This window comes from Chlamydotis macqueenii, chromosome 12 (genome assembly GCF_036417535.1).
Source record: "Chlamydotis macqueenii isolate bChlMac1 chromosome 12, bChlMac1.mat, whole genome shotgun sequence".
Lineage (NCBI taxonomy): Eukaryota > Metazoa > Chordata > Aves > Otidiformes > Otididae > Chlamydotis > Chlamydotis macqueenii.
This window is the reverse complement of record NC_141567.1, coordinates 9,225,936-9,239,795: the sequence shown is the minus strand read 5'-3', so window position 1 is coordinate 9,239,795 and position 13,860 is coordinate 9,225,936. Positions and strand designations below refer to the sequence as shown.

At 41.4% G+C, this 13,860-nt stretch overlaps 1 protein-coding gene across 3 annotated transcripts in view; it reads right to left on the bottom strand.

Annotated features, from left to right (window-relative positions):
• The window catches only part of ARNT2 (aryl hydrocarbon receptor nuclear translocator 2), a 105,337-nt gene that overhangs the window by 75,295 nt on the left and 16,182 nt on the right, over positions 1-13,860 (bottom strand). For 2 of the 3 annotated variants that reach the window (XM_086757381.1, XM_086757383.1), the window contains exon 2: positions 5,445-5,556. In XM_086757381.1, coding sequence (XP_086613507.1) covers positions 5,445-5,556 — 112 coding nt within the window. Of the gene's footprint in view, positions 1-5,444; positions 5,557-11,676; positions 11,805-13,860 lie in introns of those variants that run through there. The other variant, XM_086757382.1, reaches the window with a different exon arrangement.

Here is a 13,860-nt window from a genome sequence, read left to right as displayed (position 1 = left end):
TGCAAGAAGTGGAAAGGAGATGAGAAGTGAATAAGATGTAAAAAGGATCCTGAGAGACATCTACCAGCCTGTTGTGAGGAACGGCTGCAGACGCCAAGGTCAGTTCAGAAGGAGGGGGAGCAGTAATGCGGCTCCTGGCCAAGATTCCCCTGCAGCCTGTGGTGACGACCATGGTGGAGCAGGTTGTCCCCCTGCAGCCCATGGAGGTCCACGGAGGAGCAGAGATCCACTTGGAGCCCGTGAAGGACCCCGTAGCGGGGGAGGTGGATGCCTGAAGGCAGCTGTGGCCCGTGGAGGGCCCGCTGGGACAGCTGTTCTAGAGGGACTGCACCCCGTGGAAGAGATGACCCACGCCAGAGCAGTTTCACGAAGGACTGTGGCCCGTGGGAGGGACCCCACGATGGAGCAGGGGAGGAATGTGAGGAGTTCTTCCCCCGACCATGAAGCAGTGGCGTGAAACAACATGTGATGAACTGACCGCAACCCCCATTCCCTCTTCCCCCCTGTGCCGCTCGGGGGCGGGGGGGAAGGTAGTAGAGATAATGTTAAGCTTGGGAAGAGGGAGGGGTGGGGGAAGGTTATCTTGCTCTCTGTCTCATTATCCTGCTCTTTGTAGTAATAAATGAATAGTTTTCCCCAAGTCGAGTCTGTTTTGCCCATGACGGTAACTTTAAGGATTTCTCCCTGTCCTTATCTCAAGCCTCGAGCCGTTTTTCCTTATATTTTCTCTCCCTGTTCTCTCGGAAGGTGGAGGGAGTGAGAGAGAGACTGCGTAGTCTGGTCCGATCGGGGCTGAACTATGACACTGAGTCACAGCAGTTATGTACAATCAGGACAAGGGCAGCAAATACGCACAGGAATTGGAAACGCTATTAGAAAAGTCATGATAATATTTTCCAGATGTTAACAGTGATTATTTATTTCTGGAGGAAGCAGAGGGAAAACCATTTTCCCCAGAGTCTGAAGAAAAGATGTGTATTTAATTTGGTTGAGTTTGATGCAATCATCATTTTCACTATAAATCACATTTTTGCTCACCTAATCAGCACTCAGCCCAGTTTCAAACCCATGAGCCCGCAGCTGCCGTGTGCAGGCCAACGCTGACCTCCAGCGCCCAGCACTCTCGCTCCTGCCACCGGGCCTGCAGCCCAGCCAGGGCCCAGCGGCTGCCCAGCACCCCAAACGCGCCCTTCAGCGCTGGCACCAGCGGCCTGAATTTCCCCAGACCCGCTGCGTACACAACACTCCCAGCAATTTAACATTTACACACTATCATCTAACCGAAGGTCTCCTCTGACCTACCTTGCTTCTTCCCCACATGCAATAACATGCCTGTAGGTGACATTCCAGAACAAACTTCCGAGTTATTTCAATTGCAATGTTTCTACCTAGATCAAAAATGTGGAAGTCAATGTTACAGGAGAGCTGTTTGTTTACAAGCAGAGGGCACACTCATGCCAGCACTGGGTTGGCTCCACCTGAAACCACTCACAACAGCATCACATCAGGCACATCCTTCACTGGTTTCACTGGCAACACAACTGAGAGAAACCTCCAGTTTCAAATCTGGGGGGAAAGGGCTGCAGAAAACATATACACCTATAGGGAAAAGCCTTTGCTTCAGTGATTTAGTAAGACACTGCTTTAAATTTGGGATGGATTAATTTTGTAACTCCTTTCCTTCTCCTCCAATACACTGCAATCCCATGCCTTGGTAGATTTTCTTAGCTTCCAGCCAAATACTCCAGCTGAGCGCTGAGGCAGATTTTCCCCCAAAAATCAAATATTAGCTCTACTGCATTTAGTCTAGTTTATTATTACTGGAATATAATGCAGAGAATTACAGAGAAGCTGATGACAGTTTAAGGCTTGATCCTGCTGCCCGCACTGTACACCTACTTCCAAAGGATTAAGTAGCACTAACACACCTACTTATCTAAATGGCTGGATATCAGCTCATCTTACAAGATCTTGATGGGTTAACATCTGTAGGTAATACCTACCACATTTCCAGTGGGCTCATCACGGCAGAACCTGAGTGCCTAGGGTGCAACACCAGACTGTAGCAGAGTAAATCTTTAAATAATGCATTTCCTTTGTTAAACTACCTAGAAACCCTGACTTTATTTCAAATGCAAGATTATTAAAAAAAAAAATAAGAAATTGAACATAAAGTTCATTAAAGATGTCAATACTTGTAGAACCACCATGTCTGCTTTACGGCAAGGCGGAGTGAAGGATAGGGAATCAGTTGTAACCTTCAGCAGAGCACAGCAGAACAAATAAAAATAATATTCCAACAAACACCTCATACCCTGACAGATAAGATATTCTGTTCAGATAGAATATATTGCACGTTAGTAAAACAGTAGAAGCAGCCTCCAAGAAGAAAAATTACATCATTTCAGAAGTTTCAGAAAGAGTATCTTTTATCTTCATTTAAAATTCCCATTAAAAACAGACTTTAAAAAAGAGCTGCACTGTGCTCTTTTGTTTTGAAGAGACAGCATAAATCTTGTTTTCCTCCTTCATACTGTTCATGTCAATCACGAAAAGGCCTGATGTATGAGGTACTTACTGAAATATATTTTCCTCAAAAGATGTGTGGGTACCATAAATATCATGACAGAAATATTTCTTAATTATTTATTTTTAATTAGAGACATTTTCATCCAAAAAACCCCTCCAACAAGGTGGGCCTACACAGGTTAAAAAATTGAGATGGGAGAGGATTTGAATATTGCAACAAAATTATTATGTAATGTTCCCAAGAAATGTCAAAAGATGGCTTGCCATGGTTACCCAGCATAGGAAGGGGGCAGGCAGGCAGGATGAGGAGCAGACGCAGCGGAGAGGCAGATGGGGATCTGTGCTACAGCCTTTTGTCAGTACAATATCTGGGGTACAACCGGGAAGGGAGGCTGGTGGGCTGAGATCTCTTCCTCCCGTATCTCCCCATATCTCACAGTTCTGGATCAGAGAAAAGACAAGACTATACATCAAACTGAAACAAAACCAATACAACTGCAAACCAACCAATCAAAAAAATCCCACCAACCCTCCCTCCCCAAGTACACATAACCTAGGAAGGCAAAAAAGCCCCACATCCTCTAATAGAGCAGAGCCTAAAAAAAATCCCGTTAAATAAAGAACTGACATTACATTAATCTAAGCTAGTCACTGACCACTGCAATGCATTATCTTATGCTGTCATTTTTTTTTCCTATAAAGTACTCGGTACAATTTATAGAAAAGAAAAAATATTTTTCCAAGCTGCCAATGAAGCTGAATGCCTGCACGGCAGAAGCCCCTTTCTGGGTAGCCAATGAGTTTAAACTGATCTACATTCAGGTCCATACAGCAATTATTCTGCCAGCTTGCCTCAGCAATTACGAGAAAAGAAACAGTTTTCAGAGACAACCGAAGCTGGAAAAGATGACTGTGTTCACTAGCTACATTCCTTTATGTTTGACACAAAGCATTCATTTCTAAAATGCCCAAGGATTTAGGTGTACAAAGATGTATCACCAGGACAGTAATGAAAGGACCAAGTGTTAGTTGCAACTTTGTTCAAAGAGAAGCTAGGAGGAATTAGACACAGCAGGCATTCTTTCCTTCAAGGTCTGAATACATACACACTGAACAAAAAAAAAAAAAAAGCAAAAAAAAAAAAGCACTCTCAGCTCAGGCGTGGAGAAGGGCTTTTAGTTCAGAGCTATGCTGCACAGATAAAATACCAGCGTCTGGGTACAACAGCAAATCTATACTAACTTACTCACTGAATTTGCATGTTAAATACATTTAAAATAATTTGATTTTATGTTCCTCCCACCCTCCCCCCACTCCACTTTCTTGCAAATAGATGATGATATTTAAAATGCAACGGTTAAAGCACAGCTTTCAGTTAACATCAAGTCAGTATTTAATATAATCAGAAAATTTCACAGTCAGCAGCATCAACCCTTGGTAACAGTAACTTGCAAGCTAGTATTTGTAGTTGACATGGTTTATGATCAAAAAAAGAGATCAACTATCCTGCAACTCAAAAGTATAAAAGCTTATATACGTTATGTAGCAATGAAAAGGCGTTAATGCTTTGTTTTCTCTTTTGAGTGCAAGTTTGAAAAGGCTTTTTCATTGCACATTTTCAAAATAAAAATGTGATGCCTGTCAAAGGCAGATTTCAGGCGTTTCTCAGACCAGTTTTATACTGTTAGCTCAGCACATGGAAGCATACTCAGAGGGGGTAAATCTCCAAATTGTCCTGTCTGAAGGAACTCCCCTCAAACAACCATCCCAAGTGTTCACATCACACCAACTTAACTCCATGTCCAAAGCAAGGTCCACCTTCTCCCTTCTTAATTCATTCCAGGAGTGAGACTCCAGAACTGTTACTTGAGTAGACACCGAAAACTGGCCACACGAGCTCTCACGAGGAATAATGTCTTCTCCTTAGGTGTCCAGCAGTGAAGATTCTACTCACACTATTGATCCTGTTAAGCCCTACCACTGTCATATTTAGGGCTAAATGTAAGACTAATCAATCTCTTTTGCAGGCACTCTCAGATCAGAGATATCTCTGAGAAAGGATCACTTAAAGACTGTTATTTGTGATCAACTTTTGATAAAATCAGGGTTTTTTTTTTTTGTTAACACTAGAGAGTAGTTTTCCACCCTTCTGGAGCTATTGATACACTCTTCTTATAACACAGAGAATTAGTATGAGCTGCCACAGAGCAATTTGATGTGGACAAACTACCTTTACACCACACCAACCTCTGAAGTTCAATAAACAAATTTTCTTCTTTAGTAGAGCCCTCAAGTTAGGGCTGAACTTGATTCAGGCCCTTTCTCCCAGAATCAGAGAGACCACGCTGCATCTCCAGTGCGACCTAGAACATCCTAGACAACAATCTCTGAAAAGTGACTGCTTGTGCTATTTCTGTACCTGGGACTATAAAGAAAGCATTTTTAACAGAAGGCCTCTACTTGAAAGATTCCAAGTGCAGACTTCAGATGAAGTTGGCTAAGTCTGCACGCGCAAGTAAGAACACATCTTGCTGCCTTTATTCACAGGATAAACCCTTTTGAGATTAAACAGATGTAGGCAATAGACGTTCGTTACATGTGTAACAGCCATGGGATACAAACTCAGTTTCTGGGTGCTCTGCCAAACCTGAAAGTCTTTTGAAGCACATAAAACAACAAACAATAAACTTATCAGCAAGTTTGATCCTGCAGGAAGAGCAGATACATTGGAGAGAAAAACAAAACATCAGTGACTCATGCCATAATGTAGTTTACATACATAAACATTACATAATAGACAAACACATATAGGTACATTTCAGTTTTCAGTTTTTCAATACCAGTCATCTCCAGTTTCAGACTTGAGAAAAAAAAAAAAAAAAAAAAAAAAAAAAAAAAAAAAAGAAATGGCTTACCCAGAGCGGCGCTTTCCTCCTCGGGAAGGCATGGACCCTGCCATTCTCACTTGTCCACTTGCCATTGGTGCCACTGGCAAGGCCACCGAGCCAGGAATATCTGATGCCATTTCTGCAATGTAGAGGTAGGGAAAGAGGGGTGCAAAAAAAAAAAAAAAAAAAAAAAAAAAAGCCTTTAATCCATTACCTTCAAGGAGAAAACTGTGATGACAACATTAGAGAAAGGCCCATTCAAAAATAAGCTGAGAAAGTTTTCCTTTTTATTTCTAAGGAAAAGTAAAGCTCTTAAAGCTCTCCTATCAAAGACCAGCAGATTCACAGCTCCCTTAAAAGAAGTCCAGTTCTGTCACTAGTGCCTCAGGAGACGGAGAGAATGGCAGGTAGGTACCTCTGTATTTCAATTTACATAATGGTTCTAATTTTACCTCTCAGAAGGGCTGTCAGATGAAGGCCAACAACCTTTTACAATAGTTAAACTGCCCTGTGGAGAAATGCAGAGCTGAATTCCCAAGACAAACGAAGCTGTGGATCATGGTACCAGGGTACCAAGAAAAATAAAACTCAAAAAACTTTTCAGTTTGCCAGTGAGATCAAGAGTTCAGAGCGGGGGTGAATTATCAGGTGACACTGTTTTTTACTATGTATATTCTGGTGGCATTCAGAGGGCTAAACTGAACTTAGCAGAGCTGCAAGGCTTCCTGTATTTCTGCACGGTGCCTTGCAGAGCAGAACCGAGCCCAAAATCCAGGCTGGTATTCACCCCTGTGCCAGTGCTCCGGGTATAACCACAGGTTAAAGCAATCTCCAAATCTCAAAACTTTGATCTGAGGAACAGCAAGAGCACACCTTAGACAACGGTTTTCAGATTGCTAATGGCAAGTACTTTTACAACCTATTAATAACAGTTCATTAAACTTCAAAAAAGCAAAGTGGAATATAATGTATTTATACTCCTTTCTCCTATCCCATGAATTAAGTATGTTTTGCCTCTGTACAACTCTTGTAAACTATGTAAGCAATTAAAATGTTTTGAATGTAAATATACTTTATTCACTCTGGAGGTAAAATCTACAGTCACAACATTTAATTATCTTGAAAGAAAATGCATCCTCCTTCCAACTTTTCCTTTTTTTAAAAAACTTGGCAGAATATCTGGAGCTACAGATAAATATATTTACTAATGGACCGCAAATCTGTTTAAAAATCCTGCTATTTTTTCCCCAACAGATAAGTAAAAAAGAACTTCAATTATGCAAACAGGAATCCATGTTCTTCCATTATGTCTGGAGAGCACTTAATCTCTGCCACACTTTATATAAATCCATTATGCAACATTATGCATTTCAAATAACAACATGTTATCCGTTCACTGATTTCACGTGTTTCTTCTAGTACATTTACTTTTATTAACTCCTTTTCAAGTAAAAAGCCACAGAGCAAAGTACTCATCCAATATTTTTCAACAAAGTGTGCAAGGACAAACAACGAGACCTCTGCCTACAACACCACACCACGGAAAGTCCCGCTGCGAACACTGCATTAATGTATATCAGCATATTTCCATATAAATAAAAGCATGAACATCTAAACAACTGGTAAATCACTGTTTCTAGAATAAGATCCCTTAGCAGTCTAATGCCAATAATTGACTTGGAACATTCAAACTCACGTTTCATGGATAGAACCCAAGGCCATTTTGCAATGCTCTGCTCACTCGTTTATTAAAGCAGATGGTAAAAACCGTAACACATCTACCTTCGGAGGGTCCCTGTCACTCAGAAACACATTTCAATATAGATCATCAGGGAGATCGGATTTTTTTTGAAGTAGGAATTGTAAAACAATTTCAGATCAACTCTGAGCAGTATTTTAAGAAAGTAAAACCAACACTGTATTTGTAATTGTGACGAGACATTCTAGTAACCTCATCTTCCTAAAACAAAGATGATTAAAAACCTGACGAATGATTGAATTAATCTACTCTTAAAAGTCTAAAAGTTGCAGCTAATTATTTAAGGTAACTTTATAGATGACTAGAAGGGAAACAAAGTACGATCCTTGCACTACAATGCATCTCACACTTAGAAGTGCAACCAAAATAGGTTGAGTAACCTCTTTGTACAGGTCCCTTGCTCTGGCCACTGACAACTCAGGGAGACCTAGATGGATGGTTTTGATCAGACGTCCAGTTTAGGTGGTTGTGGCTAGGCAGAATGAGCTGGTTTTTTGCTCTTATGTCCAGCCTTTAACGTATGAAGACATGAGAGGCAAGGGTAGTTAGCAAGTTATGAGGAGTAAGGAAAAAAAGAAACAACATTTTTCATAAGAAAAAAGGCTAGAGGAACAGCCAAACCACAGACTCAGTTATATCAGTGTCCAAAAACACCTGAAAGAAATAATTCTGAAAAAAAAATAGATTATCTATCAGGGTATAAGCGGAAGAGTTACTCTGTGGGTATCTTGAATCTCTAGAACGGTATGTCAAAAACAGCACAAGGAAGAATGTAACTTCTTACACCAAACAGACTTCAAATATGCCTTCACAGTTCAGGGAGAAGAAACCAAGCTCATTGAGCTGATTTCTCTAAAAGGATGTCTTCAACAATTTCCATTTCCAAGATACAAGCACAAGAGGAAGAAAAAAAACTAAAAAAAAAAAAAATTAAATAAATCAGGTGATCCACACATACTAATCCACAAGGAAGTTCAAGTAAGAGGGAGGAAAGCTTCAGGCCCTTCAAATCAGAAGACTTTCCATTATGCAACAGTCTGAAGGTGTGACAGACCTGCACATACATCCACGTGCAAGACACCCAACTTACCTTTCCACTTCAGAGTTTCCCATGTCAAAGAGACACCAGACAATTGTGTGACCTATTGCTGCTTTCATAACACCCTCAAGGGTGGACATACACTGCTAACAAAAGCAGCCAGCTTTCCAAGATTTCCTTCTTGACACAACAGAACAGAGTTGTGCAGATGGAGAAACCAAGAGGGTTGGGTCTCTTTCAAGCCACGTGGCAAAAACAGCAAAGAAAGCAATTCCAAGAGCAACACCACTGTGGAGCATGGAACATGGAGAACCCAGAACCCGAGCTGCCTCGGTGAGAGCAGCCAGAGCAGCAGTGAAGCACCTCACTCACAATCTCGTTGTACAAACAGTGACACTGGAGAACTACAGGAGGACTTCAGGGACAGAACTGACAAAGTGACCCCATTGCTCAGCTGCAGGCAACCGGGTGTTGGAAGCCATATCAAAGTCAGTTGTGCAGAAATATGAGCACTAGATTGTGGCTGTGAACAACCAACTCAGACAGAGCAGGTCACTGCTTGCACTGATGCAAGAACTTCTGGGGAGACAACGGAACGGATCTGAGCTGCTTTCCAAATTACTTCCATCTCTACTCATCCACAAGCATCTAAAAGGACCAGATCTTTGATGATATTTTTACATTTATTAAAAAAGGGCTGATCAGAAAGGCAGAAACATGTTATCTCAAAAAAATGAGGGCCAATCTGGGAAGGCAGAGCCAGAAAAAAAATCTGATGGAACAGCCAGCTGCTGCTCTGACTGAGCACCTGAGAAGTTACCTGCCTGTGCACGCTCTGGGAAGGAAACAAGAGAGGCACAGGAAAAAAAGACACCCATAGACTAGGATCTCAGACAGAAACATTGTGGTAGAGAGGTACTCCAGGGAGCCTATTACCATTACAAAAATTAAAAAAAAAAAAAAAAGTGTGCATTAGACACATACGTAAAGGAAAAAAAAAAACAAAATCAGAAGGGTAACCTGCAATTGTGTGAAGTTACATCAACATAAATTTAGGACAGCCTCTTGAAGGTAAATAAAGCTATTCTATTGTAGCACAAATGAGTACGAAAGCCCAGCACTGCAAAAGCAGGTGTCAAGTTGGTTATATAGATTAAAAAAAAAAAAAAAAAAAAAAAAGAAAAGAACATGCTGGGTCAACAATCATAAAGATCACATTTCCAGGCTCATCTACACCCACGTCCAGACACATGTTAACACTGATGTTCACAGAAGTGCTTCAGCAGCAACAAACATTAGGAAACAAGCTGTTCTCTTTCCGAGATTGGACCCTCTGAGAGCAGACCCTCCTTCTGTCAACAGAAATAAAACAAGTGTTGCTTACTTTACCCAAAATTAAAACATGAACATAAGGGTATAATGCTCAGAAAGTAAAACAAGGTCAGGCTGAATGTTCATGAAAATGATCTATAACCATCAAGGCAGTGTTCTGAATAAAAACTATTTAAAAGAAGTTCCTTCATGTCAAACAAAAATCACTTTTCTGCTGCAGAAATACACAAAGTATTTAATTTCAAAGTTAGAAAGTTACCTAAAGAGCTGCCAAAGAACACAGAAATGCTATTAAAATAAAACCCAGCACAACACGCAATCTTTAGCGGACATTCCTCCAGTTAGATGACACCTACCAGCTCTTGCCTCACCGCCATCACGCCGGGGCGCAGGCCTGATCCTGCCACTAACACTCAGTTCATCTTGGGGATCCCCGAGGAGCCGCACTAATCCAGGGACAGTGCCAGTGCTCCATGTAAAAGCAGCAGAATTAATCCCTCCATTTCTGTCCAGAATTAATTTCACTGCTGAACACTCCAAGCTTGAATATTACCCGTTCCTCCAGCAAGCACATGTAGGTTATCCCCAAAATATTCAGGGATCTTTTTGAAATAAAAAACAATTTGCAAATGTACATTTAAAATATAGGAATAAAACAGAAGGATTTATTCCCAATAAATGCCATGTTCACCTCAAACTTTGTTGTAGAGATCTGTACAAAAACCAGCTACTGTGTACTTCACAAAGCAAAACACGAAAAGTAAGCTAAATGCTGCACAAGGATACCTTGAAAGTGCAGGTGAACCACAATCACAGCAAGAATTACTGGACAGTGCAACACACCAGGATGATCCTGGACTTCTCTTTTTAGGCAGAGGACTACTAAACCACGGCTCTTAAGCCCAAACTTGAAATCTCAAGCCCCACCGCAGATCCACTGCCTGAAACGCAGCTCTAACTTGCCTCTGACACAAGTCTGTGACTTGCTGAGACACTGCTCAGGGAGGTGCAGCTCCTTGGCCAGGCATCTTCACAGCCTGCTCCACACAGTTCCAGAGCTTCCTGCTCTGCTCCCCTCCAACAGCCACAGCCGCTCATCTCGCTGTGAAGCTTTGAAATACAACCAGACGCTGTGCATGACAAGACTTTTTAAGTCCTTCTTACAAAAGGTCCTGTTAACCACACCACTTTCAGCCACTGGGGCTATGCTCCCCTCCCCTACACGCGTCAGACAGGGACAGGGCCAGCTTTAAATCCAAAGTCTGCCACAGAAATGCTTTTGTCGACTTCAACGGACTTTGAATCCCCCACATTAACTACCAGTCCAAGGTTTGCTATACATGTCAGGTACCACTGAGCAGGCTCTCCACAGGGCTCTTCTATCCTTCAGTATCTACTGCAATAAATGGCATTAAAGTCAGACACCAGCATCCAATTAAATGCATGAGATTCCACTTTTATCAATACAAACGCGACATTTCCAATCGCTAATCCATAGAGCAACCGAGACGTCAATCACCTCCAAGTAAACGTCGATCTAAGGCTAAATCCTGAAGTACGAACGTGCCCTCCTCATGAACAGCCTCATATACAGATTTTAAATGTTCTCAGAAAGCAGATTTCAAAAACTTATTTGGAAACTGTATTTTTCCATATCCTGAAGTCATACGGGAGTTAGATGCCTCTCAGCAAAAAGGTTTTCATTGCAGGCAATTGCAAAGGGGATTTTCTGCCTAGCACAGAGACATTTAAGAATACACTAAATCATATCTGTTACTTCACAATATGCCAATGAAAACATGAAGCCATCACGTAGCCAAAAATATTTCACAGAAAGACCTATACTAAAAATCTAGCTGCATATTCAGTCATTGCTTTTACATGTTTACTGCAGAGATTATAAAACTGAGCCCACTCTCAGAGAACACAAGAAATAAAACATTTTCATTGTTCCCGATAACTCTGTTAATACTGTTTTACTTGTATTCCATTGCCAGACACTTTAAATAGACTCCACATCAGAAAGATCTACTGTACAGAGAAGATAGGCAGAAAAGCAAAAACATTCCTTTCCATGCTCTTAACAGAATTACGATAACAAATAAATCATGAAATATAATAAATCCCACCTTTAAGAAAGACTCTTACAAAGACGCTGTTTCTTTCCTGCAAACAAAATCTTCTTGGAGAGAAATTTTATCCGCATATAAGAAGTGTCAGAAACCTCTGGGAAGAAATGTAGTAGCATTGGTATTCTGCTCAGAAAATGTCATCACAGATCTGTTTACCTTAACTGTGGACCATGATTCAGCCGGTGACAACCGTCTTGCATACTGATCAATTTATTTGCAGCAAAATTACTAACATTTTCTACTTTAACCATTTAGGTTCTGGAAACAGCTGCTAAGATAGGAAGGGCTTTTATGGATAATATATAAATCCTATTTAATTACAAAATTTCCCCTCCACCACGATGCTCTGTACTTTGGGGGGGCGGGGACGGGATGTGGGGGGGACCCCCATAATCTTGAATAAAAAATTAGGGCATACAGTGAGTGGTTACTGGAGAAACACTCCCTTTTTTAAAATTTAAATCAGAGCTTTATCATCCATCTGCATCACAGGTGAATGTTAAGTATACACGAGGCGGGGGAGATCACAGAATCATAGAATCACAGAACGGTTAGGGTTGGAAGGGACCTTTAAAGGTCATCTAGTCCAACCCTCCTGCAAGGAGCAGGGACATCTCCAACCAAATGATGTGATTAAGCTGATCGTTTGAGGGGAGACTGGCTGTTCAGCAGAGACAGTGACCAACCATTTTGGAGAGTGGCCTAACTGGAGGTCTAGGGGCCAAATCCAGTTACATTGCTCACTGCGCTTTCTGCTGTGACTCTGGAGGAGATGGCAAAGTTAGCACAATGTAACAAATCTAAGAGATATCTACCATATATCCCATCAGTAGACCGGGAGAGCAGGTTTTGAAGCCAAAGAGGTGAAATCCTCTACGGTGCCTCCACACTTCACCATTGCGTTCACACAACCCATTTGTGGAGTCCTGGAATCACATTACAAACCATACTTTCTTTGCACGCCCTGTAGTTCAACACCACCACAGGGATGTGCAAAAGAAGGTGGGATGCAGATACAGAGTAAGAAGTAAACCTTGACAAAGAGAGTTTCTGTCTGCTTTAGGGAAATTCTTTCTATAAGTGCTCAGCTTGAGGGACAATGCGAGACAGATCCCTGCATGCTGAGCAGGTGACACTAAAAATGAGGATCCTCTGAAGCATCCAAAACTAGGCGTACAGAAAGCATGGCACCCAAAAACTCAGTTGTGAAAACGTCAATCTTATGATTTGTAACACCAAAATTACTTCATACAGTACTCCTAAGTTATTTTGAATGCTTTTTCACAATACTTCTTATTTTTACTCCAAATTTTCATGCTAATGACTTTGTTCATTCCAGTCATGTCTGGTAGTTCCATCCGTCCAGGTTTACCCTTGTGGTCAAGGCACAACAATTTCCACAGACATCAAGACAGAAAAGGATGCAGACTGCATTCATGCTCACTGCCCTATGCCTTCTCTGCCTGAATGACTAACGACCCAGATACAACTGAATAACCTCAGAACAGCCTTTGGCATGATGTAGAAGAGCTGGAGTCACAGCTTCGCACCTGCTGTAGTTATTATTATAGACTAAAAATTCAACTTGAAGCACAAGACAGAAGACGCACATTACTACCTAAGGTTAGGTTGGGAAGAAGGGAAAGGGTAGCTGCTTCTTCAACGAACCTGGTGAGTGTGGCACCAATTCACCTTCTCACATATGCCCACGCATTTTTCCCTAGCTGCTTTTCCACTTCTCATTCATAATTCCTTGTAATGTCTTTTTGACCTATTCAGCCTCTGGCTTAGATGAACTAGTTCTTGCACTCCCTCTAATAAGCCAAAACATCCAAATGCTGACAAGTCCTGCCACACTATGACCATTCCCCTCAAGAAAAAGAGGTTGCTGGAATTAAAAATTAGGAGGAAAGATTAAAAAAATAGGCCTTAATGGCTCTTGTTCCAGAAGTGTCTCTCTAGTACTGGAAAATAATAAACCCCCTCAGAATTAAAACAAGGCTTGTATCTGCACTGTAGAATGAACTTGAAGATTGTCACCTGAACTTAAGCATGTGGCCTGCCTCTAAAATTTGATAAATCTTTCTCACTGCAGAAGCAGGGGCTTTAACTCAAGCAGAATAGCATCTAGGTCTACACCACGATTGCAATGGACAGACGCATCAGAAAAAAAAGCACTTC